The sequence below is a fragment of the Hetaerina americana genome, unplaced genomic scaffold (genome assembly GCF_022747635.1).
Source record: "Hetaerina americana unplaced genomic scaffold, ioHetAmer1.1.p SCAF_1, whole genome shotgun sequence".
Lineage (NCBI taxonomy): Eukaryota > Metazoa > Arthropoda > Insecta > Odonata > Calopterygidae > Hetaerina > Hetaerina americana.
This window is the reverse complement of record NW_027286069.1, coordinates 23,128,354-23,151,247: the sequence shown is the minus strand read 5'-3', so window position 1 is coordinate 23,151,247 and position 22,894 is coordinate 23,128,354. Positions and strand designations below refer to the sequence as shown.

At 34.3% G+C, this 22,894-nt stretch overlaps 1 protein-coding gene across 1 annotated transcript in view; it reads left to right on the top strand.

Annotated features, from left to right (window-relative positions):
- LOC139697141 (DIS3-like exonuclease 2) overlaps positions 1-10,089 on the top strand; it is a 35,034-nt gene extending 24,945 nt beyond the window's left edge. The window contains exons 14-20 of the mRNA XM_071595887.1: positions 1,652-1,785; positions 1,822-1,938; positions 3,210-3,591; positions 6,995-7,450; positions 7,940-8,190; positions 9,089-9,371; positions 9,667-10,089. Of these exons, the coding sequence (XP_071451988.1) occupies positions 1,652-1,785; positions 1,822-1,938; positions 3,210-3,591; positions 6,995-7,450; positions 7,940-8,190; positions 9,089-9,371; positions 9,667-9,873 (1,830 nt within the window). The 3' untranslated portion in view covers positions 9,874-10,089. The remainder of the gene's footprint in view (positions 1-1,651; positions 1,786-1,821; positions 1,939-3,209; positions 3,592-6,994; positions 7,451-7,939; positions 8,191-9,088; positions 9,372-9,666) is intronic.
- The last annotated feature ends 12,805 nt before the right edge of the window (positions 10,090-22,894 follow it).

The window sequence follows — 22,894 nt, the reverse complement described above, 5'->3', positions numbered from 1 at the left end:
TTGGACCAAGGTGGTCAAAGTAGTATGGACCTAAGGAGAAAGGGAAAAGTGGAATGGATGATTAGAAAAACAAATGAGGGAGTGCTAAGCATGGTGGAGGAAGAGAGCTTTTTTTTTGGGAGAAATGGGAAGTAAATATTTAAGATGAATGCTGAGCATTTTGATCGGCAATGGGATGTTAAAGATGTGATATAGAGGTTGAGGACGTCTGGCAATTAAACAAGGGAATGGGATTGGATAAGCATTTTAGATAAAAGAAAAGAGGAAGGAAGTATGCAGAGATGAAGGAGGACTTATTTTATTGTCATTTCAGATTGTGTTCATTTAAGAGAGGCAATGAATGTTCTGATATACTGTTATCTAGTCTGTTCATCCAAAACTTAACTTAAATTGTAGAACCCCAAATAATAATCAAATTCCAAAGAAACTGCAGGAGATGCCGCAACAGTAACTTTTAAAGGAGTCATCCACTAATGTGCATTTCAATGCAACAATTTCAGAGAGAAAAAATCATTCCCCTTTACTGGGATTCGAACCCAGGTCCCTCAATGTCCGGTCAAGTGCTTTAGCCACTTAAGCTATCGAAGCATCCTCTTAAACTCTGAAATTTTGGCTAAAGTGGCTAGAGTGGCTAAAGCACTTGACCGGACATTGAGGGACCTGGGTTCGAATCCCAGTCAAGGCAAATGATTTTTACTCTCTGAAATTGTTGCATTGAATAATCAAATATTTTAAATGGATTTACTAATGATTACTTGATTAAAATCATACATGGATTGTATGAAAAGTATCAGGAAAATTTTTGGAAAAATAGATTTATTTCGGATATTGCTATAATGCCTCAAAATTCTTAAAAGTACACACCTTGAGCATCGACACACACTTTTGCCAGCAGCTTTTCCATGACTCGAAGACTCCTTGGTAGGTAGATTCCAGAAGGTCCTCACGCAATCAATCTTCTTTGATGGTATTTAGGTCTCCTTTGAGGGAGTATTTCACTTTTGGCAATGGAAAATAGTCTGCTGGTACAAAGTTGAGACTGTAAGGGGGTTGGGGAATCGTCATGATGCCATTGTAGAAGGTCTTCGCAAGCACTCTCGTCTTGGCTTTTGGTCATCCGTCAAGACCTTTGGGACGAATTCAGCGTATATCTTTTACGCTGCCAAATTTTCAGTGATAATGGTTTGCACTGTCATTTTATCAATGCCTATACAATCTGCGATCATGCGCACACTTAACAAACGGTCTGAATGCAGCACTTAATGCGCACATCAGGAAAAAATGTTACTTTTTATACAAACCATGTATATTTGTGAAAAAAATTATTAAAGCATGCACTGCAAGATTAAGATGATTTGAAGGACATTTTTTTTCAAAATGGATGGTTTCACCGTGAATTCATCTACAAATTTTTCCAAAGAAAAAATTTAAATAAGTGTATTTTTTGTGTATTTTGGAAGAAAACTTAGCTGAAATAACAGGGTTGTATATTGAAACCATCTATCTCTAGATTAAAATCAGTTATTGAATATGCAGGTTGATATCAAGATAGATAGTTATCACTTTATTTTCCTTATCCCTTAGTTAACTTTCAAGGCAAACTGGTTTCCTTGTGCACATGGTCATTTTTTTCTTGTGAATTTGATTACAGGCTTTCATCGACAACCCTGACCGTGACTGGTCAGATGAGGATTTTCCAACAGTTCATAATGGATATACTATAAATGACTTATGCCGGGCTGTGAATAGCATAAGACCGTACACTGCTATCCTTAGAGAGAGACGGTTTGCATATAGTGCGGATGATGCTGAAGAGGACAGTGAGGATTTCTGTGGTGGCGCTCTGAGTATCTATCAGCCAAAATTGTGTTTCATGTTGGACGACGTCACTTGCATGCCGAAAGATGTCTTTGTCTATGAGAGCAAGGAAAGTCACAGGTAAGGTTGATGCTTTGTCATATTATCATTATTATTTGGTAGTCTACCATGGGAATGTGGTAGTCCAGTTGGTAGACCGGAGGGCCTGGGTTCGATTCTTGGGCATAACTCCCTGGCCGCCCTCATCTTTACCCTAGCTGCATGATTGATTTTTTTGGCTACTAGATCTTCCTGGGAAACCACCGACGACACGGGAAAGGAACTGGCCCCCCTTCCACCCTGACATTCAAATTTCACATGCCCTTGGGCTCAGTCCAAGGGGAGCTCGGAGAGGGGCGAGAAGCAAACTATTAAGTACCCTATAAATATATTTGTTATTGGTTTTGGTATCAATTAACTCTTATCGTGCACACTTTATTATTAGCCAAAGTCAACCAGGGTAGGTTTTAAATGGAACCTAGCACGATGCACCATGCAAGATCTAATTAACATGACACAGAATATACTAAACATCACAATAATTCATTCTTTTGGTCCGTATACTTTCTACATCCCTCAATTTTAACTGAAATCCCCCTTCTTATAATCCTTATACCTCACTTTCCCAGCATTCTTCCCCTTCATATCACCGCTTCCAGCATCCCATTGCTTCTTACAGAATCTACTGCATCGAGATTGCCCTGCCTTGTATGAATTTCTCCTCTACAGCCATCCCTCTTCCACCCAACATGCCCAGAACTTCACCATTTGCTCACCTTTCTGTCTATTGTATTTTTTATTGTATTCTTCTCCATATCCACATCTCAAAAGCCTCCAAACCATACTTATCCTCTTGTCGTGATGACCAAGTTTCTAAGCCGTGTGAAAAAAAATCAGCTACATCCCCTGGGTCAAAACACTACTCACCCTTTCATGTGGGGGATCGAGATGGTGCGGTGGCTAACGTACTGGCTTCCCACCTAGAGGGCCCGGGTTCAAATCCCGGCGGTGTTGAATATTTTTCAGAGGTATCTCGATCCCTACTTGAGGTGCTTTGTGGAGGGCACTTTGAGTGAGTACCCCATCCGTCGGATGGGACGTTAAGCTGCGGACCCCTTGGCGCCTTTCGTAAAGAGTAGGCTAATACCGACGCCGGGTTTCTCTCCACCCTTCATCCTTTCCTATCCATCCCGTATGGCGCAAATGACCTCAGCTGTCGGTCGCCTAATCTCAAAAATACTACTACTACTACCACCCAACCTTCATGTTGCCATTGATTTCAGATATCAATAAAATCACGAAATGAAAAAAATGAAAACTTTTTTTTACCCATTCATCCTCTTTAATTACAGGATGATTGAAGAGTTAATGCTAATGGCTAATATCCTAACAGCCCAGCGACTTCATTCTATCTACCCGAAGCATGCCTTTCTACGCCGTCATGGTAGACCAAAGATGAGAATGTTGAAGAGCCTTGCCCAAGAACTGATGCACTATGGCATACATATCTCCACGACCAGTGCCGGTGCACTAAATGCTTCGTTGAGACACTATGGGATGGGATATCTCGAACGTGACTCCAGAATCGTCAAAGATTCTATCGAAGGTTGTCATGATACCGAGGTTGACTCCACTATTTGTCCACTCGGAGGAAGCGGAGAAAATGAGAATGTGCCCGAGGAATTTGAAGCTTTAGCCGTTCATCAAATTGCCTGCAGCAATGTAAATATCGAGGTCAGTGATTTGTCCCTTGAGATTTAATGTGTTCTCAGAGTTTTTTTTTTTAAATATTAGGTGTTGAAAAAAGTAACCCATCTTTTTGATTTTTATTGCATTTGTGTCGCATAATTACAAATATAAATACAAATGCAGTTATGACAGGAAACTAATATGCACTTAAGTTTTACAAAAATATTAATTTATACTATAATAACACTCAACAACCAGATATTCATATAGATTCTTCTTGAGTGGTGTAATTCTTGTCTTCTTTTTTCAAATGGCTAGGTAGGTTGTTAAACAATTTTGTGCTCATTGTTATTTGTCCTTAAGCTACCATAGACAGGTTTGTTGTTTTCAGATGTGTGCAGGCTGACCAGAAATTAACTTACGTTTCGGCCTAGCATGTCAGTAGATAGGGCTAGAGCCACCATCTTGGTGTCTAACCATCCCTACACTTAGTACACATCCTGCTGTGGTAGTGTGCAGACTGTGGTTCTTCTACTTTGCTCAACGCGAACTGTTAAAATGTGCACTGCAATTGAAAATCCCACAAGTACTGAACTGCGATCTATGATTACGTTTTTACTGGTGAAAAACCACAAGGCAATTGAAATTAATAAGCAACTTTTTGAAGTGTACAGAGACAGAATAATGAGTGAAGGTGGAGTGAGGTAGGGGCACATTCAGTTTAAAAATGGCCACACCAATGTTCACGACGGGGACTTCAGTGGTCGGCTTAGCCTTGTGACACATGAACTGATGGTAAAAATCAACGAAAAAATTCATGGAAATCACTAATTTATGATTACGGATCTCTCTCGCTAGATTTGGCTTACAATGCAGCACTTAGACAATGATGTAGAATTACATGCTGGTGTAAATGAGTGGTTAAAATGTAAGGCGGCAGATTTCTTCGGAGACGGAATTGAAAAGCTTGTGTATCGTTATGATAAGTGCCTCAATTTGAATGGCGACTCTGTGGAAAAATAGTTTTAAGATTGTGTCTTTCAAATTTAAATAATAAAATATCGCCTTGTCACTAGGTACATATTTTATTTGAAAACATAAGTTACTTTCTGGACAGTCATTGTGTATCTTTACATCTTCTGGTATTGTGATTAAACAGTGATAACTATTATTCATTGTAAAATCAATCTTTGTTTTTCTTAGCATAAGTCACTGCATGATAGTATATGTACGCAAGGTACACTTAATATTCCAAGATATTTAAAAAGAGGTTGGCAAAATGCATGATGAGGTTGATAACATATGAGTCTTACTACTTGCCTGAACTAAAAATACTTGATTTGTTGAAGATGATTTTCCTCGGATTACAATTCTGTAAGAAGTATATTTAAAGGCAAAGCTTGAAAATTGACCCAAAGATTATACTTATGTACTGAACCCCAGGTTGTAAGGATAAAACAACAAGTGGAACAAAAAAAGTTGTACTATTTGTTTCTGTTATGTATAAGTTCCTCAAAGTCAAGCCTGGAATAATGAATTTATTCCAAATTATAAATCAATCAATGTAGAATCCAACGTGATTTTCAAATTTATTTGTGAGGAAAAATGTTTCGAAATTATATTTTTTCAGTGCTGACATGTCTCACCCCTTAGAGGTTTTCTAGATCCACCGTGGATAGAAATAGAGTTTATTCTTTATTTCTTTGAACCCTGGATACTCACAAGCACTTTTTCATTGTTTGAACATTTCATTTGTTATTTTTCTTGGGGTTTAGTTGGAGTGAGTGTGTATTATTCCATTACATTAGTTATCCACTATGGGTAAACTATAATGATTTAATAATGGTTTCTTACTCCTCCATTAACTATTTAATTTTGTCTCGTTTCCATCGAGCAGGTGTACATGTCTTTGTTCAGGTGTGGTCAGTGGTGTTTGATTTTTCAGTTTGGGTCATGTTAGATGAATGCATTTCAATAAATTGAGATGCTGACCCAGAAAAAGATACATTCACGCAGCATGCTCAATTAAAATGCAGCTAAATAAAGTGTATTTGAGAATGTCTCTTTGCTATGAGTTGGATTGGTATTTGACAGGTTACAAATTTTTCAGAATCAGAGTAGTCTAAAGCTTAAAAACAAGGTTCTCTGTGTACACCCTCCCACTTCGCCTCTTGCATTAAAGCACTAGAGGTAAACTTTTTCCAGTCCCTCCATGACGAATTTGATATTTCACTGCTTTAAGGGAACTCACGCACGTGTCAAGAGGGTGAAATTAGAGGGAAGGAGTGAGGATTGGGTGACAATTTTAATGTAGTAATGTCCTGGGTTTCATAAGAGGGAATTGAGCTGAATTCAGTTCAGATGAGTGATAAGACAAAAAACCTATTAAGAACAAACAAAAAGGCTTCTTCATGTTGTATGTAGGAGCAGATAATTCAGGTATCATGTTTCTCTTTATTTAAATATAGTTTATTCTCTGTGGCTGTCTTAACCTTAAATGCGCAGAGTGAATGAAAATTTAAGTAAAATGTTCAATGGCGGCTGTTGCTTGGGATTGCCCATTGGCATCCTTGGTAGTGAAAATGTAAACTAGATGTGTTAACCTTAATTCAATAGATTTTTAATTGTCTGAAAAATATTCTACTGCTCCAAAATTAAAAGGCAACATGTCATTTCATTTGTAAGTGCTTTTCTTTTGTAAAAGTTATCCTATCCATATTAAATCTTTGCATATGACAGTTTACCTTTTAAAATTTTTAATTAATTTATTGTGAAGTGTGTTTATTGTATTGTACTAATTAATTTTGTGCTGAAATTATACATGTATGTGTGTGTGTGTGTATATATATATATATATATATATATATATATATATATATATATATATATATATATATATATATATATATATATATATATATATGTATATATATATATGTGTATATATATATATGTGTATATATATACATATATATATATGCATATATACATACACACATATATATATATACATATATATATACATATATATATATATACACACACACACATATATGTATATGTATATATATATATATATATATATATATATATATATATATATATATATATATATATATATATATGCATATATACATACACACATATACATATATATATATATATATATATATATATATATATATATATATATATATATATATATATACATATATATACATATATATATACATACATACATATAGACATATAATACATGTATGTGTGTGTGTATATGTATATATATATATATATATATATATATATATATATATATATATATATGTGTGTGTGTGTGTATATATATATATATATATATATATATATAATGCATATATGTATATATATAAATATAAATATATTTTTTTATATATATTTATTTATAATATCACATTGATGACACTTTTAGGAAGGAGGCTTGACCAGCACAATCGAAGAAATTGACAAGGACGTAGATTTGGAAGCATGCCCGGTACCAAATACTTCAAAAGAGGACTCTCATACATCTCCATTGAAGTCTGAAATGGATGGCCTGGATGAAAAAGTGGGTAGTTTAAGTCTTAAGCCCACTATAGATGATGAAAAGGCTGACAATCAACCCGTGAGAGAATATAATTTAAGACCAAGGGATAGCACACGCGTTAAAAAGGAGCCAAGTGTCCAGGAGACTGGGAATGAAGTGGGCCATCGAGGAAATGCTCAACCAGTTCATAAAGTAGGGAAGGCTGTTAGGACCAAGAGAAATAACTTTAACTCTCTGAGTAAAAACTTTGTTCCATCTCCCTTAAGCATGCCTCCGAATGAAGAGGAATTGACGAGAGCACGCGACTTAGTTTTGAACCATCTGTGCGCAAAACCTATGGTGGTAAGTTTACTTCCATCATGCTTTTATTTTATTATTTTATGTGATGAAATTATTGATTTTCAATTGTATCTTTCAAGATTATGATTCATGAATATTACCTGCTTGCTTTGTAGTAAGTTAGCTATTAAGTTGTTGATAAAAGGTTAACATATGTAGCAAATATTGTTAAAAAATATTAAGAAAATATGTTGTAAACTTTTTTGCATTTCTCGAAGATATTCATGGATTATTGACTTGTAGCATTGAGTTTCTGATATATCGCATTGTCGAAATTATAACTAGATATTTATTTAACACTTGGAATTGAATTCAAGGAAAGTTGCTTAAGGTTAAATTTAGCAGATTTCCTCTTATTTGATCTAATTTGAAAAGTGTGACGTCCAGTCTACCATGACTTTTCATGGGAATGAATTTAAAACATTATAAGTATCACCCTGCAGAGTGAATCATCCAGTGAGTTAAAATATGTATCCTCTCTTTCAAAACTAGCGTGCTGATTACTACTGCTTGGGAGCTGGAATTGAGAAAACAGAAAACAAGAATTTGAAGTGGAAGTTGGAGAACAGAGAAGAAGAAGAGTCGGATGAAGTGTATACACAGCACTATGCCTTGAATGTACCCCTCTACACTCATTTCACATCTCCCATAAGACGTTACGCAGACATAATGGTGCATCGTCTTCTTGCTGCTTCATTGGGATATTCTCCACCACCATCCAGTGACCCTATGGAAATACAGAAGTAAGGAAATATAAGGGGAAGTGAATAGATGATGCTTGAGTGTTTGAAATTTAGTGAGTGATTAGTAGAATGTTGACACCGTTAACTCTTTGTGTGCCGTTGATTTCCGAACCACTCCAACAAATATATGGTCTTAATTCAAACAAAGGAAATGCATTCACCTTTAGATTTGCTGGAAAAATAATTCCGCAGCATTAAAGAATCTAATTTTGGGGAAGTATTTGATTCTTATTCTAGTGTCATCCTCCATTGTAATCCCTGTGCATAAAAAAGGGGAAAAACAACATTTGAGAAACTGTTGTCCAATTAACAATCTACCATAGCTCAAATATTTTAGTTTAGTGAGAGAAAAGTAAACTCCTTTAATGGATCATATGTTAACCAGTGAACAACCTGGCTTTGGGAAAGGCTAGTCCGCTATTACTAACCTGACTGTATTTCTGAACGATGTTTCATTACTTCTGCAGCAACCTATCAGCTACTTCTGCAGCAACCCGGTCGTGAAATAAAAATTTTATCAAGTGGAAAAGTGCTTCGATCAATTATTCATTAATCATTTAGTTGTTGTGCCCAATTGAAATAAGCTGCAGTAATTTAAAAAGTGTTGAGCTAAACGTGCTTGTTTCATCATTAATATGGTTGAAGAATCATTATCATAAATTAATTTAAAATTGTGAAGATGCCATGATTTGAAATTTGTCAACAGCAATCTCTGGTGACAATTTTGGGTTTAATGCCAATGTAAATTAGGAATTAGAATCCTGAGAGATTTTATGTACATTCGTATATCTCTCTGACCAGTGGTGATTTCATTTGGCCCTAACTGCACTATACTGTAGCCAAATGTCACCATATTTGAGAGGATTATTGTTTACCATTCCTTTTTCGTCCTTTTCAGAATAGCCACCAACTGTAACAGTCAAAATTATGGGGCCAAGAGAGCCTCAGAGGCAAGTAACGAACTTTTCTTTCGCCTCTGGATTCGGCTCCAGGTTGAAAAAGGGAAGAAGAATGGATTGCCCTTAATCAACAGTATTCAAGGGAGTCAAAATGCTGGGGATTTAGACGAGAGTAGGAGTGAAGGTGGCTTAAGGGAAGCTGCTGTTGTGGTTAATGCAAAGGACTACTCTTTCGATGCGATCCTCCTTAGGTTTGGCATCTTGGTCCGAGTGTATGTAAATGTAAGTTTCAAGAATTATGTGTTGAGTATGCTGACTGGTGTTTTAAAATTTCTATTAATGTAGGAGATAAGACGCAAGCTGGATTTTAATTGCACTTTGAAATAATAAAGAAAAGTCTGTCTTATGGGCCCAGGAAATGTTATTTTATATTAAAATGGTTTGAAGACAAATAATTTACATCTCATGGGTATCGTTACCAATTTTTGTGTAATAAAGGGTGGAGTGTGTAATCATCACGTGCATGCATTTTATTGCCTTTGCTACGTTGCTCTCATTGTTTTTGGTATTTTCGCAGAAACTCCCGGCCTCTGTTCAAAGTTATAAGAAACATGGAACGAATACAATATCCATTCTGTGGTATCTTCCTGGAAGGAAAGCAGTGACGAGGGCATCTCCGAGACAAGACATAGCTATGTTCAGTGTGGTTGATGTTATGATTTATTACTCCTATACCACACGACGTATCCGTGCAGAACTCGTGAATCCTGTTGATGCCCGTTAAAAGTAAAGACGGACTCATGGAGTTTTGGATGACATCTTCATGTTAAACGATGTTGAAGCAAGAGAGCTCAAAAGTGGTTTTGAAGCCTTGTGTGATTCCTATACAAAGGTGGGGAGTATCTTTTAGTGGAGTGCATTAATATTCAGAAAACGATTTTGGCAAAATTTGCCACTTTTTATCATTTGAATGAGGAGTGATATTTTATATATATATAAAAAGTGGTAAGAGTTTGCTATTTTTTATAATTTCTAGTTTTTACAGTTGCAGGTATCATCTCTTGGATGTGTGTGATGTGTGTAAAATAGAATATTTTCAGTTGTGACTATGAGAAAATTCTCGTATCTCTCTCTCCTGAGTGCCAAAAAAAAAAAATACGATTGAGAGTAGTAATGTGTTGTTGTTGTTGTTTTTATTGTGATGGTGTATCTTTTTTTTTATTATTGTTAAATGTTCTTCAACTATTTTGCCCTAAAGTTAGAAAAATTGTCGTCGTTTCTAAGAATGTCAACGAAATTCGACTGAAAAATATAAAACAAGTCTTTTTTTTAAATTTTACCTTAGGTTTTCCATTGGTTTCCTTTTCATTTTTCTTGTCGCATATTGTTTGAAATTTATGTATTTGATGACAAGTGCATTTTGGGACCAATGCAAATGGATTCTCATTTTAAAATATGTGATTCTTTGACAGAAATTGCCACGAAGTGTAACGCAACAATGTGATTTTTTTGAAAATTAGTTTTTTTTTAATCAGATGCTTTGGGCTTTTTTTTTAATGAAAAATATAGACATAGAATTTGACTTGCCTCTTAAAATATGTGACTGGCATTTTTGAATGACTGTGACGGAAATTTTGCAGCACAAAATTTACCTGAAAGGAAGATTGATTGGGTTGATACTCGATAAAAAAATATTATTAAGTAACTTTTTTGACAAGAGTACAAAGTTGGATTGTAATGCACGCATAATTTTTTAATATTACGAAGAACGACATGTCTCAAGAGGTCCGAGGGAGTGTTGCAACTATATTATCCAATTAATCATGCATATCTCTCTTTTTTTTCAGTTCTGAACTACGCATATTTTTCCTTTCCATTTTGTAAATTGAGTTTAAGTCTACTCTGTGGCATGTCCATTGAACAAACATTTTAGTGAACAACAGTATTGTTGCTCACTAAACATTTGTCAAGCCCTGCCATATTTTTCTGTTGCTTTTTGAAAATTCTCGATCATTTTCATTGATTCATCCATTACCACACCAATGGTGTTTTTCCGTGCTTAGGAGATCGTCATATTATTCTTTTTTTTTTGTTTCTCTCGCGTTTTTTGGAAAATCAGGAGCACTATTGCAGGTTCATGGTCATTGATTGACTCAAATTAAGTATAACTTGTTCCGTTTTCATCCAGAATGCATATTTTTCTCTCCAAAAAGCTCTTATCAAAATACCTTATTTATTTGTCTCTCAATTTTTTACCCGGAGATATTCTTGATAGTGCTTGATTGATCTTGAAACAATGGATAGTAGATATCTTATCTATGGTAATACCTATGCTATGCCACTAAATGATTATAGCACAAATATTTTGAAAGGATCATGAAAGCCTTCCCTAACAGAATCATTATATTATGTTATTTCATTGGTCTTAACTGATAGCTTGAGAAACGAGAGTATTTCATTTTCAATTCTCTTGAGTGGAACTTAATTTAAACAAAATTGCTTTTCCAACAGTTTTCAGGTCTTTCACTCAAGATTCCAGTTTCATCCTTATTTTTGTTCTTCATTTTGAGGATAAATCTACACTGCCCATGAAAAAATTAACATTTAGGTTGAGAAAATTTAGCAAAAGATATTGATTAAGTCATAAACATCATCATTAATATCATATTGGGTTCTCAAGCAGTTTTTAGGGGAGGTAACTGACAGCTAAGGTCATTTGTGCCATTAGGGATGGATGAGAAAGGAAAAAGAGTGAAGAGAAACTGAGTGGGCTGAGAGAAACAAGCGGCGTTGGCATTATCCCACTCTTATGAAAAGGCACCAAGGGGTCTACAGTTTAACGTCCTATCCGACAGATGGCATACTCACTCTCTCCAATAAGTGCAAGTAGAAAGTATCTGCCACCTCCAGAATCGAACCTGGACCCTTTCGGTAGGAAGCCAGTACATTTAGCCACTGCAACCATCTTAATACCCTTGGGTTCTCAGTCCTAAGATATTTTCATCCCATCAATTCTTCTTTCGACTAGCTTCTTAATGCCTACCCGTCTTTCTCTTGATGTTTCTCATTATTCATATTTTATTCATCATTTATTAGAGTCTGTCATTGAGGATTATTCATCTGCTTGAATTTTAAAATGTAAGAGTATTTTTGCATGGTTTCTCACTTCAAAATGCATTTCATAGATGCTATCTTGTTGATTTTTCATTCATTTCCTTTTTCTTTCGTCTGCTAGATGCTTTCATTTTTCTGTTGTATCCTAATAAGTCTCTATGGGTGCAAAATGTATTTATACCGCAACTATGCACAAAGTAAGACTCTCAACGTATAAAGCCTCTTAAACGCTTGTGCAAAGTTTGCCCCTAATGATAAATCAAACCAGCCTGTTGCACTTTTCAGATCTTCATTCATTATGCTTCTTGGCATCACCATGCTTTTCAATCCTTCTTGTACTGTCACAATAGCTAATTTAAAACCTTCATTTATTTTCCTTCTTATCCCATCACTATACCTACTTTCAAATTTTTATTTTGGTATTTTTCTTGTCCTGTTATTATACTTTCGAATTTTCATTCACTTTGTCCATTTATTAAATTTTCTTGTTGAGTTTGGGTAGTGCATTCAAGGTTGAAAAAAATTCAGATTGACTCCATGAATGTACCTGTAATATTGAAATTTATATGCCCATCCTGCAGGTTAATTCGCATTTAGAGACGCATTATCTTTAAGCATCTACCAACCTAAGGATTAGTCTTCTGCTATTCTCCGCTGTTCAGTTCTTTTTTCTTTTTTGTATTCATGAACGTCTGTCTACCTTCTTTCCTGCACATCCTCCTCATTGTTTCAAAAAGAAATTGATGTTTCGCATCCATTTGATGAGCATTTTTTGGCTTTGTGTACTTTTGAATTTTTAAGTTATTATTTCTAAATTGTTGCATTGTTTTATTAAAATTGGCCCCTTGCCTGACACTGAAGCTGACCGCCAAATTCCCCCTTCAATTCTGAGGTGTTCTTTATGAGTTGTAAATGAGATATTTTCTGTGAAATCTACAGATTAATTACAATCTTTATAATTCTTCCTCTTCGTTTCACTATTAGTCACCATCGCATTGAGAGTTCAAATTTTTTAGTAGTGGATGCCTTATTTCCTGCTGAACAATAGTTACTTTGAATTGTATTGTATTGTGTATTCCATTAATGACATAAATCCAACTTACGTTGAGCATGGGGAAGTATTTATTACTTTAATGTAAGTTCCCAATCATCAACATGAATGTTACACCAAACCAGTAGACGCACTGATGCCAACCTTGAGTTTGTGGCCCAGTACCCTTGGCACAATAAGTGAAAGAGTACCAACCTTAGGGCTAGCATATAATCCGCATCACTTTTAATAGCTTAATATCTTGAATTTCACAAGTTGTCCTTATTGCCAACTCATTATATATCTCGGCAAAATGTTCAATTTTCCTTTCTCCTTTTCTTGACAACTGGCAAAAATCACCTACCATCACTCTAGACTTTCACCATCGGTGACTGTCGGAAGAGATTCCCCGAAAGAGATGGATATGTTATCAGATATTAAGTAATTAATGATTTTAAACCAAATTATTCAAAGAATTTAGAAGGGACAAGGGTACCTTGGAAACTAAAACCATCGCTCAATATTTATTTTTAAAATAATAAAGGAAGTCTCGAAATTTATCTGATCAAGGCTGATAAATCCAAATAACAGATTTTTATGTCATTGCCTAAGAAATTGTTTTAGGTCATATTGTGTTTAATCTTTCCTTTCACACTGGTCTACAAGCAAATCTTTTATTTTCACTCTTCCTTGAATTTGCTCGTTTTTTTAATGCCATTTTGATTGGTTGATTGCTGGGCATGCCTTTGGGCACCCTCAGCTTCACCCAAGCCGTGTAATTTTTCAGATACCAGATCTTCTTTGGAAACTGTCGGGGGCACAGGGATTAAGGAACTGGCCCCCCTACCCTAATATCTGAATTTACGGAACTCGTTTTCATATATTTGTTCATCAAAACACACATTGTACGGTTAATACTTCTTTCCATTAGATAGCATAAAAAAATTAATTACATACCTCACGGGTCAATTTATCTTGTGTTGTAATGGTCATGTGAATTGACATCATGATTGTTTTCAAATCAAATTCAGTATTGCATGGAAAATTTTTTTTTAAGTTTTGTTTATTTTGAGCACCAGGTATTTGGAAGCTTTCATTATTTTGGTTTTTTGTAAAAAAACAAGGTTTTACTGTATTCCTTACCCGGTTTTGTTTAATTGTTTGTTCTTGCGTAATAAGCTGTAAGTACACAATAGTGGAACGTCTTCAGTTGTTCTTCCCAAAGTAATTCACATTTTCCTTCATCACAGGTAGTCATGCTTCTTCATAAGCTAACCATTCTTATTTTATTTCTGCCATTATTCTGCTTCCATAATGTAATGTTCATGTTGTAATATATTTTCCTGCAGATCATTATCTTATTTTGATCTATGTTTGTCATAAATTTGATTTCCATTATATTTCCCCCATGTGGGGATCGAGTTGATGAAGTGGCTGGGGTACTTACTGGCTGCCATGTGAAAAGTGTTTAGAGTGAAGTGTGTAGGATGGGACGTTAAATCTTATGACCCCGTGGTCCTTTTCATTAATAGTAAGCTATTATAGATGCAGAATTTCCCTCCACCATTCCCCTCTTTTCCTATAAATCCTACCTGTACCAAATTAACCACATCCCTAATGGTGCAAATTATCTCATTCTCATCCTTCAGTTGATGAGCTCTGTAAATACTTGAAAATGAAATATTCACTACATGATAAGTGAATGATTTCAGCAGCAAGGATGATGTTGACTGTGTCGCAGTGGTAGAATTTCGATAACTACACAAAGTAAAATGATAAAAAACTTATCAAGAACGTCATATCTAATTTTTGTAAAAATATTTTACATCAGGATGTCATGTTTAGTGGAGCGTTGGAAACAGTTTCGATACTCCCACAAATATTGTACCAAATAATGACTGTGGTATAATTTCTTATTGAATTGACTTTTTTTTACCAACAAAAAATGGCTCTCAATGCTTCTAATTTTTATAATTTTTTTTTTTTACAATCCCAAATCAAAAGATGCGGTGCACAAATTTATATATACCTGAGGGCTTTGCCTAATAAATAACTTTTTCAAATTTTTTTTTTTTTTAATGTCTAGTGTTGTATGGTAGCCAATTAGTGAAGTGTTTGAAGTATAAATAAAACACTGTATTCTTGTCCGACAGCAGGTTGAAAATGGCATGTAGATAAAATTTGTTCATTTAATTATCATCCAGTAAAACCTCATTATTTTGATGCTGAGTGAACCAAAAAATATTTTTCTGAAGTGTTGAGATTTTTAAAAAAAAGTGAATTTTTAGGAAAATATTTCTCCTAATCCCAGTTTCGCAGAATAAAAATCAAAATGTTGCACTTGTCTTTTAAGTTACATGCCATGTTGACCTTAGGAAGAAGTATTTTAGGTTTTTTAATGATAGGCTACAGATAAAACCACTTTCAGACACAAATGCTAGGCTTAGAAATTATAAAAATCGATACCTATGCTATTGAATCCAAGCCAGGCTAGTCTGTATTTTCAGTATTTATGGGGTTAGATTTTACTGGACATTTCATGTTGAGACCCTGGTGTTAAGAGAATCATGTGTGACCTTTGGACTACTAGTTGAACTGATGCGGTCAATGGTCCTATTTCTTCTCTCGTCAGTAATCTCTTCTTTTGCCTTGCTTCTATTTTAAATGTATTGTCATGCTTCTTGAACTCGTACAAGATCCATTTACAATAACACCCACAGAAATACCCAATTAGCAATACTAGAGACACAATACCAGCATAATTTCACTTTTAAAGTCATAGCTTATCTATCCAATCATTGATGAAAGGAAAATTTTCTCATATTTTTGACAGTTCAAGAATTTTGTTGCATTTTTCATTTTACATGCGTGCGTGCCCTTGTAGCAAATAGTGTAGACTCATTTGAATGCATAGAAATATAAAAAACAAGGCAAGACAAAAAGAAGTAGCATTATTAGAGTAAAATAATAATTGAAATGTATATTCAACTGTAAAGGAGTGAACAAAAGGCAGCTTTTAAATATGTATAGTAGAGCTCATGATTCTTCTTAGTGATTTAGGAGAAGATAATTAATGGCAGATTTTTGAAAATGGTGGATGATTCAGCTTTATACGAGCAGTCACCCAAAACTATCCAAAATTATTTTCTTTAAAGAATTATTGTATTTAATTCTTTTCTACAAAACAACCTCATAACCTTCAAACTACTCTCCATTACGCTTAATACATTTGTCCAATTTGCAATTCCATTCCTGGCTACATTTTTCAAACTCATCTGTTTAGATGCTTGATAGCCCATGGCTTGTTTTTTTTTCCTTAGCTGCTTCAATGTTATCAAAACGTTGTCCTTTCATGTCCCTCTTCATTTGAGGGAACAAAAAGAATTCACATAGTGTGAGGTCATGTGAGTAAAAGGCATGTTGTTTTTGGCCAAAAACTGGCGAACTGAAATGGCTGCATGAGCCATTGCATTGTCATGGTGGAAAAACCAGTCCTTCGTCTCCTGCAAATCAGGCCTTTTTTGTCGCTCGTTGTTAGGTAATCTCTTTAAAACCTCCAAGCCTGATTAACAGCCTAACCTGTTGAGACAAATTTGGAATGCGCTATCCCTCTCACATTATAAAAACAAATGAGTGAGCTTTTTTGGGCAAGGTGACTATGAAGTTTTTCCATTGGCGTGATTGTTGTTGACAGACAAAGCGAGGTTTGTCATCTAGTGACTTTTCACCTTTTTTTTTTTAATGAGAAAAACCTTTGGTGCCCCTGAGTTTTTTCCATGGCATAATCCTTGTAAGCTGTTTTTAACATCACAATAGTTTTCTGCTGTTTTTCCCAAGCAGGAAGCAAAATTTCACATTGGCATGCTGTTCACTTAAATCTGCCAATACGAAAACCAAGGAGCAAAACAAAACTGCTTTCACAATACAGATTCTTGTGAGTGGAGACAACCTTACGAGATGACAACAATGCCTATGCAGGGCTCGGAAACATTTGATTTGTGCTATGCTCACCTAGTGGAAGACATACATGCATATGACATAAAACTGCACCAACCATGGCACTATTCCGTTTATTTTTGGATACCGCCTCATATTTTTGTTTCTTACTTTCAAGACTATTTCATGTGATATACCGCTTTGAAATCTTGTATGAATCCTTAAGTTGTTGATTGTATAGTTTTCGCTCGTCATTATATTTAACCATTAGTGAATTTTATTCTTCCCAAATGATTTCATGTTGATAAAATTACTCCATATTCTAAGTCAATTAATTGCTGTTTTTATGCTTCTTCAAATGGGCAGAAGGAACAATTGTGACTGTTTTTAAATGCATCTAAATTTTGTGTCTCATAAAATTTATGTCAATTTTGTTTCTTTCAATTACTGATAGCTAAATATTGTGATCGTGGCACAAAATATATATCTAGTCTGAATGCAGCCTGAAGAAAATTTTGTTAATAATAGGTTCATGATGCCCAGGCTCAATAGTCTGCTTTAATTTGTAGTATCTCTGATATTTATATCTATGGCAATAAAATATCCTTTATGAGTGAAATATAAGGAAAAAATGTAACTTAGGTCCATAATCTAAAGTGAAAATGAACCGATAAAGTTTTATGAAAAACTAAAGAGATTAGAGAGTAAATAAAAATGTTTAGAAGGAAATTCATTGATCGATAACTCTTCACTACAAGTGTTCTTAGGGAAACTGCATGTTTCTCAGGTTTTCACCGCATTCGTTGTCAGTTGCAAGTCGACAAATGTGATGAAAATCTGGAAAACATGCGGATTTCGTTGAATCCATGCCATGGAAACCCCAGAATGAACTGGTGTTCTTGGCGACTGATTCATAAAGCTGAATACTTAAATGTTTGCTTACCATATGTTGGATTGTTAACCTTGCAAACATCTCCTTGTTTTGTGAATTAGGTACAAGCCTAGTAATTAATCAACCTGAAAGCGTGAGAAATATTCTTGATTTGCAGTGAAAATATTTATCCTAAGTTGAGAGAAATGATTCAATTTGTTAGATTTCGTGGAAAAAAGGGGGAAAAGAATGCAAAGCCTTTGCTATGAGTGGAGGTAAACTGTTCTAGATGTTATGTGAATAGGATACAAAAAAGTATTGTGAAATGTGGAACTGGTCATGGCTTTAAATTATTTGCCATTTTTGGATGCTGCACTATCAGAATAATGAGGGTTTACTGTATTTTTTATTATAATTTATGAATGTTACTGGCCATGTTTGTATTAATTTCTATAAAATCTTTAAACTCACCTTTATTATCGGTAATTTTCATGTCAAACACTTTGGTTTTTGTGAATAATATTGATGTTCCTAAAGGAAATAATTTCCAAATTACAATTTTTCCGAAAGGTTATGTAGAAAAGAGTGAATTAAATTTTAAACTTGAGCTTTTGTTTTACATATGTGGATAAAATGTATTTGACAGATAGTATTTATGTTTTTTAAACGATTTAATTTTCGATTTTTTCAGCACTTTATTCCATCGTTGTCATTTTGAAGCATTTTTGTAGAGATTTTCAATTCCAACTCATCTTCCTTTCAGGTAAATGTATACGTTGTTCATTTGATTTCGTCAGGTTTTTACCAAGTATTATTTATCTACCCGTTTCATCATGAATCGATTTGATTTTTTTTTTATCTACCATGTGCCAACCGGTATAAAGTTTTCAAATTATCTGTGATTTAAATGGAAAAAAAGTGTGGTGTGTCATCGATTTGTTTAAAAGCATCAAATGTCATGCATTAGATGCATCTTTTGAAATCTCAGGGGGAAAATGACTTTCAATCTCTTTAGTGTGTTTGGATAGAAATGACAGGATTAGTAGTGTAGATGTATTAAAATAATTCATACTAAATAATTACTTACTCCGTCCATTTGTCTGGAGTAATGCATAGATAATTTATGGATATGTGAAATTCCCTTTGAAGATTAATTTTTAAATGTTCGTGATTAATGATCCATTGCATTCGAGCGTTGTAGATACGTGGTCGTTTTGTTGATTTTTGCACGTGGTTCTCTTACTATATTAAATTTTGGAATAAAAAGGGTGTGTATTTTTTAATTCACGCATGGCTGTGCCTGAAGAATATGTTGATTTTTGTCAGCATGTACAAAATAGCTCATTTTCGAGGACATTACGGTATGCGAGACTAATGTCTGGTTATTGTACATGCCTTTACTGTGTGATTACAATGTATTAGTACCTAAATTGCTTTCAAATCGGGGAATATCCTCGGTCCTGTATTTTTATTTTATCAGCTTTCGTCTAGCGCAAAGAAATTTTCTGAAATAGCTTATATACTAACTTTTGTCATGCATACTTCCATCCTTCTCCCAATCAACCATTGGCTCCTGTGATACACTAAACCAGGGCTTTTATAATGCTGAATATCTGCACAAAATGGTTGAGTGTACTACATTATTCTTATTAATTTGTTCTAGTTTCGTTGCCCTTTACATATAATACATAAAAGTGGATTAAATAAATTGATGTTACCAGCAAAGCATTAAAATAATTTTTCAGAAAGCAATCATGTGTTCATTTGTTGTTGAAAGTAATTGTTAAGCTGATAAATGTGTAACTCTAATGCTTCAGAATGTTAATTCCTGGTGGTTAGCAAATCAAAAAAAAAATATATATATATATATATATATTTAGTGGGTGCCTTAAAATCTTCGTTTTTAAGGCAATAATTGCAGTGCATACAAACATTTATTGTTGTAGTAATTTCCTGCTGATGTTCTTCTTCTTTATGGTTGCTATCTGATTTACTGGCAAATTGCCTTGCATATATTCCTGTACAAGATTGCTATTTTTAGTCTTCATATCAGGTTTTTTTTGGGAAGCATTCTTTTGAAGTAGAGACTTAAAATAAAGTTCCTTATGTTTTTAACTAACTGAAATGAGTGGCAGCATTTTGATTTTTGTTTTGTGGTGTGCTTTTGCATATCATAAAAGAATACCAACTTGCTAAGTTTGTGAACTTTAATTTTTTTTAATTGTTATTTGTTTTCTTAATTATTTTTACTGTTTGAATCTAGTTCTAAGTCTTCATATGTTCAGTTTCCTGCATCTGAAATATTTACTTAATGTATGGTAACTTTTAAACGATAAAAATGTTAAAAGAGTGAAGAGGCTGGGATTAATCTGTGTTTAATTATGAGTAGCATCAAATTCATGGTTAAGTTTACGTTATCTAATCCAAGTTTGAAAATCTTTTTAATGCTCATTATGGTCTGTGTGTCCCTGCTCATGACAAATGTCTCACATGTCAGCAGTCTGCTTTAAAGTGTTGATGCCATCTTTGAAATTTTCCATTTTATGTAGCTATTGGGATTTTTTTATTTATAATACCTTTATTTTTTCCTGGGATCCCTGAAAAATTTGTAATGCTGAAAGGGGTATACTACTCCCACCTGATGCCCACCATCCTGGTTTTTATGTATGTACTTGCAAAACTGATTTTATTTTTTAATAAAATTTGAAATCTCTCCTCCAGTTTTTTATCCTTTTTATTTAAAGGAAGTACCATCCAAAAGGAGAACAAAAAATAATTTCTAGTGCATCAATTATGAATAACTTACTGATAGTAATGCATCAATTTCAGAGTGTAAAAATCATTCTCCTTGACCGAGATTCGAACCCAAATCCCTCAAGTGTCTGGTCGAGTGTTTTAGCCAGTTAAGCTATCAAAGCGTCCTCCTAAACTCTGAAATTAATTGGCTAAAGCACTTGACCGGACATTGAAGGATTCAGGTTCGAATTCCGGTCAAGGTGAATAATTTTTACACTCTGAAATTGTTGCATATGAATGCATATTAGCAGATGACTCTGTTAAAAATTACTGTAATAATAATAATAAACAATTTCTATTGCTCTGGGAGCAAAGTCCCTTGGAGCAGAATACATGTTACATGAGGTTTTGAAACCTATGGAGTGAAACAGGTTTACATAATGCATAGAATAAGGTAATGAAACCGGTCACAAAACATAATTTAACATCAGTTGAACGAAACATATGGTACGATACATACATGCAAATACAAAGAACAATAGTTAAATACTTAGCCTGATAGAACAGTAATAAGGTTGGTCCGTGCAGTATTTGGGAAGATGGAATGTTTTTGTAATGCGGGTTGATCTCTTTGTTGTAAGTGAATTGAATATAAAATTTTGATATAAATATGAAGGGGTTTTAGAATTCAGAACTTTAAATAATTGTGAGGCCTTTTGAAGCATTCTCCTCTGATCGAGCTTTAGCCAATTCAACATTTTATAGTAAGGAGTTACACGTTCATTAAAATGCATATTAAAGATGAATCGTGGACAAGAATTTTGGAGCCTTTGTAATTTTGTTCTTAGCTCCTTGTTCACATCAGCGTAGACAACTGAGCAATAGTCGAGATGTGGTAATACTAACGTTTGAGCAAGCTTCTGGCGTGATGTTTTAGGGATTAGGTGTCTGAAATGCCTCATTTTGTAAAGAGTTTTGTGAACTTTATTAGAAATGGCATTTACTTGCTCGTGCCAGGTTAAGGTGCTGCTTAGATAAACTCCTATGCTTTTCACTGTATTTGAGTAGTCAATTTGAATATTTAAAACACTTATTTTAGGGAGATCACTTGCGAGCAGCATATGTACATTGGCGGTGCTTCCAAAGATTATCGACTTGGTCTTTTTGGGATTCAGATTTAGCCGATTGTGGTGTCATCTCCCGCAGTTTCTTTGGAATTTCTTATAGTACTTATCCTGGATTATGGAAACTGGTTTTGAATCAGAATATTTTTCCCATCATGTACAAATAGTGGGCATAAATCATCAAACATTAAAGTAAAAGTGCCCTCTAATAACCAAATGAAGTATGCAAACATTATTCCTGTGTACGAATTCAATTACATTTGTATTAAAGTGACACGGGTTAAAATTGCTGATATAAATAAAAACTTTTGATAATACAAGGAATAATGACTTATGGGTATCTTGCATACATTTCATCCAGTGTTTTGCATCTATTTATCCTTACCAACCTCATAAAATGCCACATCTCAAAGCATGCTTCAAGTGTACTTTTCAGCATGGGAAAGTCTAGAAATAGAAGAAAATAAGTATGTTGTTGGTACTTAATAAAGAAAATGATTGTGTTTAAGGCTCCTGTATATAAAATACAAATGTCTATTCAAAATGAGTCTCAAAATTTAAGGATAACTACATGTTCAGCGTTCTTTATTCCTAAAGCTGAATCATGACAGTTTTGATATCCACATGTTGAACTATTGATCAAGCATAAACCACCATATTTTTTGACTGAATTATTCATTGAATGTTTATTATTTATATGGGTTAAAATTGAGCTGGAGAAGAGATAAATGTCTTGACTTAAAATAGAAAACTATCTCTAGAATCTCCTCATTTTTATAAGGGACCTTATATTTGTCGTAAGACGGCAAATCTAATGGTGTTTGACCATAAATAGGTCATTTTTGGATGACTAAATAATGTTTAACATACAAGAGTAATCTGAAAACATACCAACATGAAGATTGTGTCACTCATCAACCAAAGTTGTGGAATGTGGTATTTTTGAATGCATTGAACGGTACTTGCCAAAATTTCAGTCATTTTAGACACTCTT